The sequence below is a fragment of the Bombus vosnesenskii genome, unplaced genomic scaffold (genome assembly GCF_011952255.1).
Source record: "Bombus vosnesenskii isolate JDL3184/JDL3185 unplaced genomic scaffold, Bvos_JDL3184-5_v1.1 scf7180000013763, whole genome shotgun sequence".
Classification (NCBI taxonomy): Eukaryota; Metazoa; Arthropoda; class Insecta; order Hymenoptera; family Apidae; genus Bombus; species Bombus vosnesenskii.
In genome coordinates, this window is record NW_022883210.1 from 31,780 (window position 1) to 49,496 (window position 17,717).

The 17,717-nt window shown below is 34.3% G+C and overlaps 2 protein-coding genes across 5 annotated transcripts; both read right to left on the minus strand.

The window, feature by feature from the left end:
• Positions 1-1,471: 1,471 nt before the first annotated feature.
• On the minus strand, positions 1,472-5,859 carry LOC117238930 (elongation of very long chain fatty acids protein AAEL008004-like). Its single transcript, XM_033504134.1, has 5 exons — positions 4,537-5,859; positions 4,272-4,462; positions 4,129-4,209; positions 3,702-3,885; positions 1,472-3,357 (listed from the first exon to the last, which is right to left on the minus strand). Exons 1-5 carry the CDS (start codon positions 4,595-4,597, stop codon positions 3,035-3,037), a joined length of 840 nt encoding a protein of 279 aa, XP_033360025.1. The 5' UTR covers positions 4,598-5,859; the 3' UTR covers positions 1,472-3,034.
• A 2,393-nt stretch (positions 5,860-8,252) lies between these two features.
• LOC117238926 (elongation of very long chain fatty acids protein AAEL008004-like) lies at positions 8,253-15,093 on the minus strand. Of its 4 annotated transcripts, none has more exons than XM_033504128.1 (4): positions 10,648-10,789; positions 9,358-9,439; positions 9,004-9,275; positions 8,253-8,918 (listed from the first exon to the last, which is right to left on the minus strand). In XM_033504128.1, the coding sequence occupies exons 1-4, from the start codon at positions 10,684-10,686 to the stop codon at positions 8,412-8,414; spliced, it is 900 nt and encodes a 299-aa protein (XP_033360019.1). In that variant the 5' UTR covers positions 10,687-10,789; the 3' UTR covers positions 8,253-8,411. The 4 variants fall into 4 exon arrangements, with proteins under 4 accessions (XP_033360019.1, XP_033360020.1, XP_033360021.1 ...); XM_033504129.1 differs by lacking the exon at positions 10,648-10,789 and adding an exon at positions 14,472-15,093 and having other exon boundaries at positions 8,412-8,918; XM_033504130.1 differs by lacking the exon at positions 10,648-10,789 and adding an exon at positions 9,598-9,696 and having other exon boundaries at positions 8,412-8,918.
• Between the last annotated feature and the right edge of the window lie 2,624 nt (positions 15,094-17,717).

Consider the following 17,717-nt stretch of genomic DNA (forward strand, 5'->3'; position numbering starts at 1 on the left):
CCATTATAAGCGTCTCGGAAGGACATTTTTAGCACAGGTACAACGAAGTAAACCGACGGGGCAATTCGAAATATAGAAGAAGTTCGCGAAACGGGGTTAAACGAACAGAGGTTTTGCAAAAGTATGTTCCTGACCGGAATTCTTCGCAACAATATCAATAACTTGATTGAGACACGCGCGAAAAAATTGAGTTCAATGGCAATTCGATTTGCATGCACTGAAGTTTTCGTTGAAATCATTGATACGATATATAGATCAATTTTATAACACAGTTATACTAAATAAACGTTACAAGATAAAATTAATAATTAAATTAATAATATTAAATACAATTGAATTGTATCTAATATATTATAGCACATTTTAATATACATTACAATATAGATATATCATAACGTATGATAATTAAAAATGACATTAAAATTAATAATTAGTAATTAAATCACGTATTAAAACATCGGAGTACGCTTTAAAGCGTTCAGAACGTATGTATTTCATATTTGTCACTTTTACCGTGTCATTGTCCTATTTTCCCTTTAACGCGCTCCTCGCGTCCCAGAAACGTACGGTGTTTCGTTGATCATTGAAAAACATTCATAGTACCGGCTATAAGTCTTAATATTCCTGCAGATATTTAGTAGAAAGTGCATGCATTTTTATTTACCAATTATATAATTATGTTATATATTATATATATTACCTGCTTATAGAATAACCCAATAAAATACTAAATAAAATAATAATTAGAATTAGAATTCCAGTTTTAGCGATACATATAATGAAGTCACATCACTTTCTAATGTAACAGTTATCCACAATATTGTAAATCAGACCTGCCTGCTGCTGCTGCCTGAAGAAGAGAAGTTCGTAGACTCTAGGAATTTTTACAATCTTTCTATAGGTACATACAAGAGTAATAACGAAGATAACTGTATAAAATGGAGACGATTGAAGAATGGAAAATTGTTATTCATCATTAATCATTATGCAACCAAAGAAACATAATGCATCGAGATTGAAGGAGCGAAAATGAAATTCCTGGTCATTTGGACCGAAGGATATAACGGCACCTGCTTGCCAACCAGCTTCTCGAGTCCTTTTTTTCTGACCGTTTTCTCGACTTGTTTTACCTTTCGCCTGGACCATCCATTCACGTGTCACAAAAGTAGGTTGACTTTTTCGACTGGATCCTAACTCAGCTTCGCACTCATTTTTTTGTTGGTTTCTATATTTCGTTAAATAGGTTAAGGTGTTACATAGATTAGAGAAAAACGCGTGATCACGTCCTGTTAGAAAATGGCCAGGGGGAAATTTCGATCGTTACTTTTAAAAGAACAGAATGTTACATGATTGATTATCGATTCGTGATTCGAATGAAGTTATTTATGAGTAGACATAACGCGATTTACTCTATGGCACGTGATTCTCAAATGTTACGTTATGCTCGCGAAAGGCAGCAATTAAGGACGATCGAATCGAGTTGTTCCAAATACCCGGAACTTTAGTCAATTATAATTATTTAAGATAGATGGTATTGTGATTTAGAAACAAATGTAGTACTCGAGTGACATGGAAGTCGAATAATGTAGAACTCTAATCAAATGATACAGATGGTTACTGAAATAAATTTGCAAAATCATTTGACGTAATGTATTATTTTCACTTCAAACACTTATTGTGTTTATATTATGTATACATGTACGTATTATGTTCAAAATCAGACCATTGCGCAGGAGACCTTGTGCGACCTTGTGCAACCTCAAATGTCCTTGAGTGTGTTTGTGCATCCTCGAAAACTGTTGAACACTTTTACGTTGCGTTATCTTCTCTTTCTCCTTTTTTTTTTTGTACAAGCTTCGATTATTTATTTACAAGGCAATATTGATCGATTCGAAGTAAAATAGAAGTAAAGTAATTGATTATTTATAACACGCGCGTTACGCGATCGTCATGGAACAGACTTATTATTTTATTGTTTCTGTGTGACAAATAATTTGCTTCCAGCGTAAATGTCATATCATCGATGACTTATCTCTGTTGTACTGTCCAACAGGAAAGATGATAGTAATATGAATTACGCATATATTTGCTAAAGATAGCGCTGCAATCGTCATGGATTGGTAGAAGTAAGGGCAATTATGCACAAAAGGGACCTCAACTCCAATCTTGTCGAATTTAATTTTTTCATTTTTTTTTCGTTTTTCTTGAATTTCAATTTCGGATATGTTGTAGAATGGATGGCTGTAAGTAACGTGCACTTTGCCCGAGTTTAAAGACGATAGTGAGTCGAAAACTATGACAAAAAGAAAATGGTACTTGTTAGATTATATATACTCCAATATAACCAGTTACAAATTAAATTTCATATTCATTTGCATAGTATTTGCTATCCTAATGAAGTATTCTAGTAATTAATCCTAGTAAGGTATGGTTAGATTAGATTTTATGGATAGCTGCCGGTCAAAGCCCTCCAAAAAAAGTCTAACTTAATCAAACTTTGCTCGAACCATAAGCGTTCTACGCCTCGGACAAAGTGCATGTTACTCAGGTAGCGTCTCCTCCACAACAGATCTCAAGGTCAAGGTCATTGGAGCTAAATGCTCTCTTTTGCGAATAATTAACGAAGTAAGTAACGAAGATGATGAGTGACTTAAATACAAAGATGAGACCGAGAATAAGCGTTCCGTGAACCATACAACGAAAAGATTCTGCATTTGCGTGCATATGAAAACATGCTTTAGAACTCGAATGACTTTCATCAAATCTTCTTATAATAAGGTAAACCTTACCTTTGACAGATTAATTCAAATTGAATTTTTAAATTGTCATTTATGTCTGTCCTTTCGTTGTTCGGATTTCGTCGACACGCATGAAATATTAGGTGTTAATAAGTGTCTAAAGTCTAAAGTATGAAGCGCTAAATTGCTATTGTCTCATAAAGAAAGAAGTATTCCTCGCGCCAGTACTTGATGGGTCGTCTCGCGCGTCGGAAGCACGAAGTAACGTTAAACCGTTCCGGGCGCACAGGACGTAGCTATTGACTCTTTAACTTTCCGTTCGAAACGTCCGACGAGACGCCGTTTTCGCGGATCTTCCGCATTTTGATGTATGACTTGTAGTAAAAGTCGCCGAACATCATCAACATGAAGAGATTCTGAGGAATCATCACCGCCGCCGTCCACTTCGGGAAACCACAATCTTCCACCCAGGCTAACATTACAAAGTGGATCGTTATCAAACAGAATTGAGTGAGCTGCAGTTGTGTCACATATTTCTTCCACCAGGGTTTGCTTATTCGCAACGATGTAGCCAGATAGTGAGTGTACATCACCATATGAACGAAAGAATTTAAAGTACCTGTGACAATAAATTTATTTATTTAATAAATAAATATAAATATACACTTACAAACGTTATCACTTTATGTAGAGACACATTGTCACGAATGATTCCCTTAAACGTAAAACGACAAAGGTAAATACACTATTCAATATCCAATTGTCAATACAATATATGTCGTCGTTGAACTAAAGAACGTTGGTCGTGAACTAAAAATCACAAAATTATGGAAACAATTTCATGATAATTAATACCCAACACATGTGCCAAGTTCTACGATAGAAAGACCGATATGAAAAATATTCTTTAATATATGATATTGTAGGAAGTTAAAACCGAACGAGTGAAATTATATTACTTACCTAAAAAGGTAATGTGACCGCCGGGCAAAAACTTGGTAGCTGCCCAGCTACCAAGAGCCATGCCCGTGTGATGATAAACATGAAGAAACGACACTTGCTGTTGCTTTTTTCGAAGAATAAAGAAGGCCGTGTCCAGTAAGTCGAGGAGCTTCATTAGAAAGTACGCCCAAACGATCTTAGTTATCTGCGATTCAAGTAATTCAAGTAGTTCAATCTTTGATATCCTGATGAGAACAGATCGTAATTAATAGACTGGGGGTTTATGCATTTACAGAAAGTTTAACGCTGTGAACATAAAATGAATATATAAAACATAGAAAGTACTTGTTACAATATTTACACTTTTTTATGTTCATAAAAATATGAATTCGCATAAACTTTCGCAGTCTAGTAATTAGGATATAAAGGAAATATACGATGTAGGTACCTCGACCGCGCGAGGATCATCCGAATAATCTACTGGTTCACAGTAGAAGTTATAATGGAACAACCAAGCTAGTTCCAATGCCTATAATTACATTTAGACACTTATTATATTTTCATATTTAAAAGAAATATATACTCGTTTACCTTATAAAATATATATGCGCACGATACTATCTGTATTAGGTTATATATCTGTAGGATTCTATTCAGATTAAACGGTTTTCTCTTTGCCATAATGTTGGGTCCCAGGACGTGCACGAAGTATAGATAAAACGCTACTATACTAAAGCATCCCCATGGTGATCCGATGAGGAAATAGTCTTGCGTGCGAGGATCTTCCGGAAACAGAAAGCATTCACATGACTACTTGCATCTTTGACTTGCGTGCAACAGATTCGCGTCCCAGTACCTGTTAGTTCCTCGTTAATGTAGCGGTACCCTTGATAGATTCGTCGTATCAACGTCGCCATATTGCTATCACTAAATAATAGATGGGATTCCAACTAACGTCTCTCACAAAAACTTCATAAGATCGAAGTGAAATCCCGAAATGATAAAGTTGGTTCAACTAACCTTGATAAAAAAATCAAACCTAATTCCTCTTTCTGAGCAGATACTTCCTAAACGTTTGTTAGCTTTTAAATCATCCAGTTTTCCTATGCCTGCTATCGAGTTTTGTGAATCATTGGCAACGCAGTGAAACGAAAGGAACAAGAAATAAAAATAAACGAAAGGAAGAAAACACACACACACACAAAAATGTTAAAAGGTGAAACGTATTGAATTTTTCGAAGGTAAAAAGTTACTAACAATGGCTTTCGATTGATTGTTTAAGTCACTACCCAGAGTCTTCCAATCCGACTAAACCCCGCGCAAAATACAAGTAGACTGATGAAAGCAATTTCCCCCGTCAAAAACATTATCGAATCGTATAGTCATTGTATTTTAATTAAACGCTGGAGTCGAAACCAAATAGCCAGCCCCTGAAAACACATAACGCCGTTTCGAGACAATTTTTTGTCCCCTTTCTTCGAGGGTGTACGACCTTCAAGCTGAAGGCGCTTAATTTTTTATTCCATGTCCCTACGAAAAGATATCAGATCGTAGAAAGGTTTAATTTAATATTCCCTGATTCTATGGGTATTTCAAAGAAACTCGAATTCAAGGCGTTGTATATCATTCTGTCACACGCATTTAATGACTTTCGACCTTCTCATTCTTATTTACTGTTCTATTCAAACTACGCGTACGACAATTAGAAAAGAATAAAAATTGAAAATATTAATGCAAATATTCAAAATAGGTCATTGTTTGATGTTTTTTTAGATGTACTTTTTCCCTTGACATTACGAAAACAAAAACAGCTCGATCATTTATTTGATAGCCAGCACGAAATGCAATCAAATATGCATAATTGTTCTGTGGGGAGAATGTTGGGACTGGTATATAAGCACATTATCAAATTGCTGCAATCGTGTCAGACTTCCGGAACGCGGTATGCAAAAATGATCGCAGCTGTGCAATTTTGTATTATTTTGCAATAATAACCTCTCTTTTTATATTTACAATAACTGCAACCAATCACTCCGTCTTACAATCATTGAATCATAAAAATGGAGATTTACGATACGTAAACGAAAGATTATGAGTGGAAATTTTATAAACAAATTAATAAAGCCCGTATGTCTTTAATCTTATAACAAACATCTGACATTTTCATACAACAAGAAGATTTGTTAACTGCATAACGAACTACTTTATAATATTGGTGCCTGTTCTAAAAAATCTAGTAAGACGAGAAATTATGCTGTAACAATACTACGACATAGTTGAATATTATACAAGTGTTTCTGGAGTTTTTCCTCCTTAATGGAACGAGTTTCTGTTTAGACGTCAACGAAATAATTAAAACTAAATTAATCAATTAAAATTTTAAAAATAATTAATATTCATTCGATAATTCATTTATTTTTACATTTTTAGTTTGTTTGATTGACGTATTGAAAGGAAATTGAGAAATTAAGCTATTTGCGAGTAACAGAAAAAAACTTATCTCTGTGTCAGTTGCTTTTACGAAAGGCTTTTCTACCTGTATAATACTTCTTTAACCGATAGAGTATTCGCGTTATGTATACTGTATGCTGCTTTCGATGTTTATCTAATATAATTTCGCATGAAATTTTTCAACGAGAATCGTGTCTAGAACATTGACGATAAAGATGATTATTGAAAATTATGATAAAACATCGCCTATGGAAATCTCTTATACGTAATCCATTTCATTTACTAATTAAGTGCATAAAGAATCGATAATCGTGGCCTTGCGTGACCAAGCAGACTGAAAGTGGAGCTCTTTGTTTCGAATTTATTTTTCAAATACTACACTCTACTCTCGTGAATGTGCTTCTATGTATTAAAGCACTGGAATTGTTACTTTCGATGATCAAAGCGCTTTTTAAAATCGAAGATGAAAAACGCCCAATGAAGGTATGGAATATTAATATGCAAATATTACTTCGTTGTAACTAATTGAACTTGGAAACGAATTTGTTAGAATTATTATAGACATGTATGCATTAGAAACAATTAATTGAAGAATTATAGAATTGAGCAGATCTTGCAAGTAATCGATTCGTCATTGACACGTGTGTAACGTTGAAGTGAAACGGATGAAGAGGTCCCGTGGGTCCGATGGTCGTGACCCTTAACGACAAAAGGACATTGACCAGCGTATAATCGAAGATCCGCTGGCCTTCAATACGTGTTTTGTTTATTTCAAACGTGGTTTAATTGGTATTAACGGATATCAAAATCATTGAAGAAAAGAAATCGAGGAAATTCAATCGTAAGGAAAGAAATATTCGAGGATATATCTAAAAATGTAATTACTTTATTGCACATGTACTTTCATATTAAATAGAAAATTTTTAAACGTTGAAAAGATGTACAACGTTATACGTAATTTAAGATAATTCACTTTATTTCTAATGCTGGACGTTTTTATAACTTATTTGCACTGGTATAAACAAAATAAATTGACCTTTGCTTCTGTTCTAAATTCTATTTTCACTTATAAGTAGGTATGTACATTCGTATAAAAAGTTGTTGTGCCAAATAGTTACCAAATTGTTATGGAAACAGTGATTAGAAAAAGTATCAATTATTTCTCATACAATAAATTTTCAATACAATAAAGTACATTAATACTTCCATTCGAAGGAAGATTCGATAAAGGCACATTATTGGTCTATCTTATCGACGAACAGTGTAATTGGATGAGCTCATCAAAGAGCCGAATTGATTGATAAACCCTTTGATCATGTTTCCTTCATTATCAACGTTATCGACCGAACGTTACGATATGAAACTGATTTCGTATTTTTTCAATGCAGTACATTCCTTTCATGATAAGGCACAAGCTGGAGATACTTGATTTTTAAAATCCTGATGTCTGGTGTTTTGAATCACAATCTACTTACTTCTCCGGCTGGAGCGAGATTTATCTATCTTTGGTATGACTACATATGTTCTCTTCATACCTAGAATACTCCACTTTTAGGCAAGAAACAATATATCGAATTCAATAAGAAGAAGAAAAGAAAGGAACTCTTACATATTTCTTACAAACTCTACTATAATTAAATAGAAGGATTTTAAAAATAATTGATAATTTAAGATGCAACAACCTAAAGGTATGACAACTCAGAATTACATTTGCGGCTAATATATATATATATATATATATACATATATATTACATATATATTACATATATATTACATATATATTACATATATATTACATATATATTACATATATACATATATATACATATATATTATATATATATATATATATATATATATATATATATATATATATATATATATATATATATATATATATGTAAATATGTAAATATATTATGTATATATATATATATATATATATATATATATATTATATATATAAATATATATATATATAAATATATATATATATTTCATACACAAATATATATTACGCGTGGTCAATGTTCGATCATAAAATAAATTTTTGAACAAAAAAATGTAAAGGAAAGAAATGAGATCGTCATCGATGAGATGAAGATCGTCTCTAGTTTTCGAATATACGAAATCAATCGATCAGCAGTAAATATTTGAAACCGACTAAATTTACCGTTCTATGCTAGTACGCTTCTATGTACCTAACGAAGGTGAAATGTTCCTTTGTAACGAAAAGGAGTACAACAAGCGAAAAGAAAACCGCGTTAACGATATTAATTCACTCCACTTTCTTCGCCGCCATATTTATTTGCTCATCTTTTATCTGTGTTCGTTGTCTTTTACGGTAATTTTTGACATAGAACGACCCGAACATATAGATGAAGATCGTCGCGTTCAGCAAGAGCAGGAACGCAATAGGCCTCGGATAATTGCATCCGTTGAAAAATAGTTGAATGGTATGGATAAAAATCATGCCAAATTGAATCAACTGGAGCATCGTTATATACTTTTTCCACCAGAGATATTTGTTCATGTGTGACCCTATCGAAGACAGCATGTAGTACATGTACATGATTATGTGAATGAAAGCGTTGACGAGGCCCAAGAACGTTCCATGGCCATTCGGCAGGAACTTGACTCCGATCCAAGCGCAAACCGGCATTAGCGTGTGATGATACACGTGAAGGGTTGAGATCTGACGACTCTTCTTCCGAAGAACAAAGAATACTGTGTCCAAAAGCTCTGTCAACTTGCACATGAAATAAAAGTGCACAATCTTAGCCATCTGTAAGTCACAGTTTCACAAGCGTTAACATACAACATTCCGCCGTTTATTCGGCATTTGTTTAGCGAATTATGACGAAAAATACCCTGATAGATTTTGGATTGTCCGAATAGTCAACAGGCTGACAAGAGTAATTGTAGTCATGCAGCCACCCAGCCATCAATCCTTCATAAAAGAGATATATACTAAATAGCACTTGAACGAAGTTGTACACGATCATGGTTTTCCTCAATTCGTACGGCTTCTTGTCCTTCATGTACCTTGGTCCAGCGGATAGGCAAAAATACACATAGGTAACGAGAATTACCGCCAGAGGACCTGGTCCTGACACGAGAAACCAATCCTGCGTGTATGGATCTGGAATTGTTAAAGGGGCGTATTATAAATCACAAATCGCTTATAAAGGTATTCACGTATTACTTATAAAAATGTTTCTTACGACATTTATTGTTTATAACGTCTTTGTACCAATCTACGATGGTCGACATTGTTTTTTGTTGATTGCTAGTAAATGGACAAATCTGAAAGAAAACGACATACCTTCAATTTATCCGGTTATCCTTGCGTTGAAAAATAAACGATAAATCACGCGGATTACTGTGAAGAGTTTAAGTAGCTTATACTAAACCTGAAAGTGATTTATGAGAATTTTGTATTGTTAGTGCATAATTGGCTTAACAATATCGCTGTCTGGCAATCAAAGTCTAGTCGTCCATGGCGCCCATTGCAACGCGATCGTTAAACGCGTCTTTCTTCAACGAATGTTTAGTAAATACTAGTAATTACTAGTGAATACTTCTTAGCTTCGTTGGAAGCTAATAATAATAAGAATAATCATAGATGACGCAACATTTGGCCATATAGTTTGCTTGCGCGTGTAGATTCTCGAACTTCTCACAGCTCGAGTATCGAGACGTAGATGCGATTGAGTAGATGAAGAGGATATTAAGCAAAGGAGATGTGTAAATGAGCAACGTCTTGCGTTTACTCGCATCAAACAGTGAAAAGATAATGGAAGGAAGCACGTCTCTGGGCCTACGACTAAGACGTGCGTGCTATTGAATCGGATGATCTCGTTCTAATCATTGTGCCGAACTGCTATCAGTGGAATGCAATCAACCAAAGTATAATGTCGCGCTGATATTTTTTCGTCAATGAATATGACCAAGCAAATTTGGTCAACGTTGGAATTTGAAAAACGTTGGATCTGAGGAGAAATGTGCGCCCTTGTCTACATTAAACATTAATCAGACATCGCGGTGTATCGTACTTTGTTACGATGAGTGTAACTTAGGGTCGTGACATTTCATTTTGAGTTTCGAAACCCAGTTGAATTCCAGTGTTTCCTTAATGCTACATACTAGTGCATTTATAAAAGGTTTACGCTGTGATCTTTGGCCTTTGATCTTAAATCGATGAATGAGATAAAAGGTAGCACATAATTAACCTTGTTAATATATCTCGATCGAATTAGAAATAAAGAAAGCCGCTTCTCTGAAAATAATTAAAATTTATGGAATAACGACATAAGAATATCGAAAGTATAAGGAAGATCGAGATTCGTAATTGAATGCGGTTGAAAAGTGTCTTGTCATAGCGAGAGACACAAATTGTTCTAGGTCGTGATTATAGAAGAAAGAATAGAAGATATTCTGAGAATAAAGAAGTGAGATGTAGCTTGCAACCTGCAGGCTGGAAGGGGACAGGAACCTTGCTGGTGAATACTTACTAGTCGCGAACCAAGGTGAACGGGATCTTCAACGGGCATTGCTGTTTATCTCATGTCCCTTTTGCCCAACTTCAACCAACGGAGCATCAAAAACCTGTTTGTTCACATTCGTTATCTTTTCATATCAGTAACTATGGATTCAGTAATCCCCGATTCGGGGATTGGGGAACACAGTGCCCTTGAATTCAGATATACGTGTTGGGACTTTTCTGCTTCAAGTACCTTTTCACAAATTTTTTTATTTCCTTTTTTAAACCTTTCTTTTAGCAGAACTTCTGCCGATGACTCTGCATTCGTGATAGCTGGGAACTTAATTTTTTGTTTTCGATCTGCCTGTTTTTCATCAAAATATGCAAGCATGATATATGCATACATGATATATTTTAGAAAGATTAAAAGATGAATGAATGCAATGATGTCATAACCCCGAGAAAAATGATTGTTTTGCAATCGCACCACTTGTCATTAGATGAAATATGGTAAATATGTCTCTTTAAATTATTCATTCATTATTATTCAGTCATTTTACTATTCTTTGTTAGGAAAACGGCAAAAAATTGTACGTTTTCATTAGAGATGCGTTATGATGAAACGATCGTGATTGGAACGTTATTCAGTAAGTTGAGAATCTCGCGGACGATTGACATAAATCTTTGCAAGGCTTGACGTTAATTAAATGAGAAATAGATCAAAAATTATATAGTGGGAGAAAGAACTAGTCATGCGTCAGCGTTCAAGGCAAGTGAATTCTATAAAATTGTTCCTCCGAGTGCAAGTGTAGAACCTATGTTGTTCATTGCGCCAACGACGTAGGAGGAAAATCGTATTAAACCGGTTGGACGACCGAGTTCATCACGAATGAACGCGTGCAACGCAATACAGTACAAAAATATAATTACAATATTGCCTATGTAATCAAGGAGTCCAACACAAAACTTACCAACATTCAATCATTATTATAAATTAAGTGGCTTTTGACGCTTGTTGTTATTTCAACGATTTGATAGTCTAGTTGGGAAAAAACGACTGATGTCGTTGGCTTAATTAGTCTTTAAGCGCTGCGCGAGGTAATATGTCTGAATGAAAAAATGAATATTCCTTTCCTCCATTAACAAGTTTTACCAACAATGTATATGTAGATTATTGTAGAAATGTAGTATGGACAAAAACAGGAAACCGTTTTTTACGGCTTTGCTACGTTGTTGCATCGTATATATAATTTGTTATGTTACATATCTGATATCAATGGAAAGCGGCGAAATGTATCCACACTTAGTAGGTATCTACTTATTTACCTATCTACCTAGTTATAAGTACCTAATTACCTTGCCCTTCGCGTTTTCACAGTTTTCTGTTTCGATAACGCAGTCATTGACATTTTAAAATAGTTCCCGATGCAACCTACATGCATCTTGTTAACCTCTCGAAATATCATACAGCTTATAGCAGAACAGCTTTTTACGCATAATACTGTCGTCGTCTTATCAAGACTATTTCATTCGTCAAGAAAGACGCACATTTAACGCACATTCTGTTTGAATATTCGCTAGTTATTTTAACTGAGATTTCTTTTATCATATATAACATTTTTTTTTATCATTTTTTAGTTTGAAAATCGATTACAAATAGAGTTTGATGACGTTATGCCCTCGTCATCTCGATATCTCTCTTTATATGGAAATACAAATAGGACCTTAACAACCAATATTGTCGATTCGCAAAATACAGTTCTCAGTGCGTTCGAAAATTAATGCACTCGATTCAGAAGAAAAAATAATAATAAAACAGGATTCATCCACGGAAGGAAATTCTTCTTCGACTATTTTTTCAATAGTTTTCTTCGTTATTGACATATGAAACGATGTTGGATGTCATTAAACCGCTGTTTATATTTGAAATTGTGGCGACTAAATGACCAAATGATGTAAGTCTTGATCAATTCGATCAAGTGTGAACTGAAGAGTTATATACTTATCAGGTTATATATTGCATTTACATAGTAGCAAATTTTTATAGTCATATGAACGTTCTACTAAATGATACGAAATTTAATATATTTAAATGTAATTAATTAATGTGTAGATGTTGTAATAACAAATACAATAATGTGCAAAAAATTTTGTAGCCACTCTAACTCAATCGAGACAGCACTTTGCTGGAACCTAAGACAACTTTGATAAACTATTTTAAGAAGATTTAATCATAATGATTTTTTCCTTTGTGCAACTGGTTTAATTTAATTTAGACAAAACATGGGTTCTTGCCGTCGTGCATGAAGTCAGAAGGTAGATATCCTCACAATAAGATTAAAAGATAATCAAATATCTACGTTTGTTTGCAGGAAACAAACATTTTCAATTCGAATTTCCGACATGTCGCTCTATTTGCACGATCTCTGTTTGCAATTGATATTTTTTGCAGTGATAATATTTGCAGTGATAATTTATGACGATGTAACGATGCGAATAAATACTGTCCACTCGTTTCCTATCGAATCAATAATTATCAGATACACATCTTTGGAAAGAAAATTGTAGAAATCTTTGTTGCAAGTGGGGCTCTTACTTCGTATATTTTTACACATTTTAATCATAGCCTCTTCTTATATCTTGTAATATCAAAGAATATGTCTTTCAATTCATGGTCTGTCTCCTCGTCATAATTTATCTTAATTAAAAATCTTAATTAAAAAATTAAGAACAATGAGAAACTGATAAACAATACGTGAATATACAATCAACAATGTGTTCTATAAATGTTGCAATACGATATCAATTGACTATTAGTACATTCTTTAACGTTTATAAATAACTTGACAAATTTACGTTTGCGAAATGTACGTTCGATTGATAAATATACGGGCTGACAGTCGCAATTCTCAATCTGTGTTAACATACGTTGATACGCGTCCAGAATAATTTTTCGATTAAGTGACGTGACCATTCTTGTAGCGACACAGGAATAGTTATTTTTATTAATAATTTCTTTGTCATTTATCGTTCTTGGCTCTTTTTTTCTTTTTTAGAAAGGGAACCAACATTTAACGATCAGACGTGCAGGAATTTAAATGAAATTGCTCTCGTTTTCCCTACTGTTTAAAGTATCCAATTTAAAAATTGGATGTATTTCCCAATCTGTAATATAATTTCAAAACAATCCTTCGATGATTCTAGTTCATTAGCACGAACGTTTGTGTCATTGCAAAATTCATTATTCACGATTGAAAAAGAGCATTGAGCACAGCATTTAAGCATGTAATCACTTCTCAAGGCGTGTTTGCATAGATTTCAACATATCTGTAGGCAGTTCGTAGAACAGGAATTTTGTAAGGTAAGAGAAGATACGCATATGTATTATTCTACTATACTCTAGAAACTGTTATTCTGCAGAAACTGTCTCGCCTATCATGGTTCGGGTGACCACATCTTAGAAAGTTTTGTCGATTTTCCTCGGACTATCTGCAGATCATGTCATTAATTGTAAATCTAAATACTATTGTTTTACGCTAATTTGCTATCGCATAGCATACCGCAAATGCGCACTGATATAATTTATGTGGTATATTTAAACGAGCGATATCCGATGTATATAGCACGTTTTGCATAAGTATAATCTCTAGGAACAAACCGAATCTCGATAAATCTTTCGAAAAAAATGTTTAAACAATCAAAACGCATCACTATTTTCCATAATTACGTTTATACACGCCCGTTTATCGGAATTCTTGTGGAATAACAGAGCGTCAAAGTGCGTTTACTCGAATAAGCGACAGCAAGCAGAGAACGAAAGTGAAATGATGGATAAAAAAGAGACATTACTCTCACCTGTTGCGGAAAGGTACGGTCGAATGACGATGAAGATGCTTGGTGTCGTGATGCGAGGTTATCAAAGTATCGGAAGAAGAGAGAACCTTGCCGATGAACGAACCACGATGTAGCTACCTGTGACTAGCTTTTCTTCGTGTCGTCTTAATAGCTGAAGAGTGTCCTGTACGCAAGACCCGTTACCAATAGTCAGTTCAAAACAATGAAGAAGTCACGAAACGGCCGTTGTTCGAGAAAAGTACGTCGAAAAAACCAAAAGCAACAGTTGGATGTCGTTGGCTGTAGGGTGTGCAAAAGGAGTCGTACTAGGACACTGTAAACGCGATGTATCCGAGGTAACTGTTATCGAAGTGGCAAATTTCGGTCTTTCAGCACGCACCACTGAGGAACACCGATGCCAAGGTTCTCTTTCCCTCTAGTTTGACCACGAACGATATCCTCTACAGTCTGACAACGCAAAGCTGTGCAGTCGTAGTCTTATATCCCTTTCAGCCAGACTGGTTCGTGATTACGCTTAGCAATGGAGTCGATGTAGCCGATTCCCGAACAAATGTTCCTCCGCTACACCGCTTCACACCGCATCTTGCCATTCCATACGTCACTCTTTTCGACGTAACTAGCATTTCCTATTCCCGCATGTTTACAGACGTCTTCTCCAATTTTTCTCCGCCTTTTCGTTCCCCGCCAATAGAACACACGAACGCACTAAATTCAAATGCGAATTCATTTGATTAAATGACACTACCTACGCTCTCCCTTTTATACCATATTTATCCACTGAAAATTCTTGAAAGTTTCGACATTTCACATGTCGCTCGATGTGTGTCAATAACATTTCATTAATCGTAGTCGTGGTGTGAATGCAGTTTCAGCAAAATTTAAATCGCGGTGCGATCAACTTCTGAGTCCGATGTCTCGTGTAATAAAGAAATGCTTCGTTACTCGAGTATAATATAATTGAACAGTGGAAAACAAAATGGAGGAGCTCTTGCTTATGAAGAAAGAAAGAAGAAATTTCTTAGCTGTCTGTACTTTCACACTGCACATCAACAAACAATTGGGAAATGAACAAAACGACAACTTCGCATTATAATATATGGCATTTTGAACGCCGAAATTACCGATATTAAGTATTTCTCATTATCATTATTGGAAAATGGTGAAACGGAGGTTAAATTCTTGTTTACAAAAAGTAAGTTCAAAGAAAGTAAGTAGAACTAAGATTTTTAACCATTTTGTAAAATACCTTACCTTGTGAAAAATATACCTTGTGAAATACCTTAATACGAATAATCGACGTGTGCTTGATGGCATCTGCATTGTTTCATATAGATATCATTTATTTAAACTCTTTTCAGCTATTTAGTATATTAATTTCCTTGTATCTTAAAGTCAAACGCATTTACGAATTTCGGCAATTTCGAGTTGAATTGACATGAATGAACTGATGAGCATTGCAAATCCGACGAACGATCAATGATAATCCAACAATGGCCAACTGAGAAAGTCATCTAAACCAAAAATGGAACATTTTCCGTAGAACCGTCTGCGCAAAACCTAGATGCACCGGATGACATGGGTCTAGGTCAAATAGTTACGTTTTGACTAGTTATGAGATCGTTGATAATTATACAGAATATTTTAATATCTGGAACTTCAATTTCGATCAATTATGTGTAATTTACATAATTGTAGCATAAGCTTGTATGAAAAACGCATTCACAGCAAAATATGTATACTCTACATAAATCACAATATAAAATTAAAAGATATCTTAACTTTTATCTCTGCATTATTAACGTTGATTACGGTTTAAAAAAAGATAAAATTACGCGACAGTATAACGAGATGTAGCTGCGTGAATACCGATCAGTAAACGATCGAAGGACAGTTTATTGCGCAATCACCCCGTTTTATTTATGAAGATATGCATATATGCAGATGAACATCGTTTAATTTCCTAATTATCTATATAATTCGATAATTCTATAATCCTATAATTGTAACTGGTTTGCGGTATAGAACGCAATTCAACTTGTGAGAATTTATAAATTCTAAACCACAATTGTCTTTTAGATAGCTGCAAGGTAAAAATTCGTGAAATCAACATTACATTGAAGAACAATAGTAATATTCTTTAATAACAATATATTTTACAAATAAAGTATAAGAGGTCCAATTAATTACTCTTTGAAGCAACTTATTTGATTCCGGATTTTAAAGAAAATTAATAATCTCGAATGATATTCGTTATTAATTTAGTACTTCATGCACTTGTGCTATAAGGATGTTAAATATATTTGTGTTTTGCTGATATCTTTTAATTAAACTTTAACTCCATTAAACAGAACAATTTTCATAGTTTGTGACGTAGTAAATTAGAAAATGTTAAATACGAACATGATAATCAGCTTATTAATAAAATGTCGCTAATTATAATTAAAATTTCATCTTTTTTCTAGATTATAATATGTACAAATTGATGTCGAATTGTCAAAGGTAAAAATACTTTTAACACTTTAAAACTTTCGTATTTAAAAAAAATGTTAATATAAATTTGAAGTGAGTTAATATAAATTATTTCCTTGTATCTTCTTAATTTTAAGAAATCTTTTAACTATAAAAAGACACCAAAAGAACGCAACAGGACTAACACCCAACGATAATCAGGAAAGAAAAATTTTAACACACAAATAGAGACGAGAAGTTCTACATATCAACACCGATTCTTTTATATTCTCTCGTCTTTGAAAGATTATTCGATTATAAAAAGCACGAACGTGAAAAAGTTAATATCGAATCACGAATGTTGGAGCAAAAATTCGATCGGAATAGGTAGACGTCGCACACGTTCGAGTGGATACAAGCGGATAATGGACTTGATTTGTGAAATGTTCGAACAAACATGGAACAGCACTACGTCCGATTGGTTGGCTCACTCGTCAATCGTTAGAAAACCGAGCTTTGCGTAAGACTTATTGGCCCTGACTTAGGAGACACGGGTTAGACAATGACGCGGTTGTGTTAGTGAGCGTCATCGAGCTGTATAATCGCGGCACAATGACACAATATGGACCCACGTGCATGAATATAACCGTTTTACACTTGGATCTTCAACGATTAGTGAACTTCGAGCATCCACCGTAATTTACTTGCAATATAAGAGGATCCAACTGGATCATAATTGTCAACATCGTCCAACTCTCTATTACTTCCATCTCGCGACTATTGATTTACCCTAATGAT

Bases quoted from the DNA above. Each gene is read 5' to 3' on its own strand.
- LOC117238930 (XM_033504134.1), bottom strand. From the start codon at position 4,597: ATGGCGACGTTGATACGACGAATCTATCAAGGGTACCGCTACATTAAC. The intron at 4,210-4,271 runs GTAAACGAGTAT...ATGTAATTATAG, and splicing joins GCGCATATATATTTTATAAG to GCATTGGAACTAGCTTGGTT. The intron at 3,358-3,701 runs GTAAGTAATATA...TTATTGTCACAG, and splicing joins CGGTCACATTACCTTTTTAG to GTACTTTAAATTCTTTCGTT.
- LOC117238926 (XM_033504128.1), bottom strand. From the start codon at position 10,686: ATGCCCGTTGAAGATCCCGTTCACCTTGGTTCGCGACTA. The intron at 9,276-9,357 runs GTAAGAAACATT...TAACAATTCCAG, and splicing joins CGTTATAAACAATAAATGTC to ATCCATACACGCAGGATTGG. The intron at 8,919-9,003 runs GTATTTTTCGTC...TGTGACTTACAG, and splicing joins ACAATCCAAAATCTATCAGG to ATGGCTAAGATTGTGCACTT.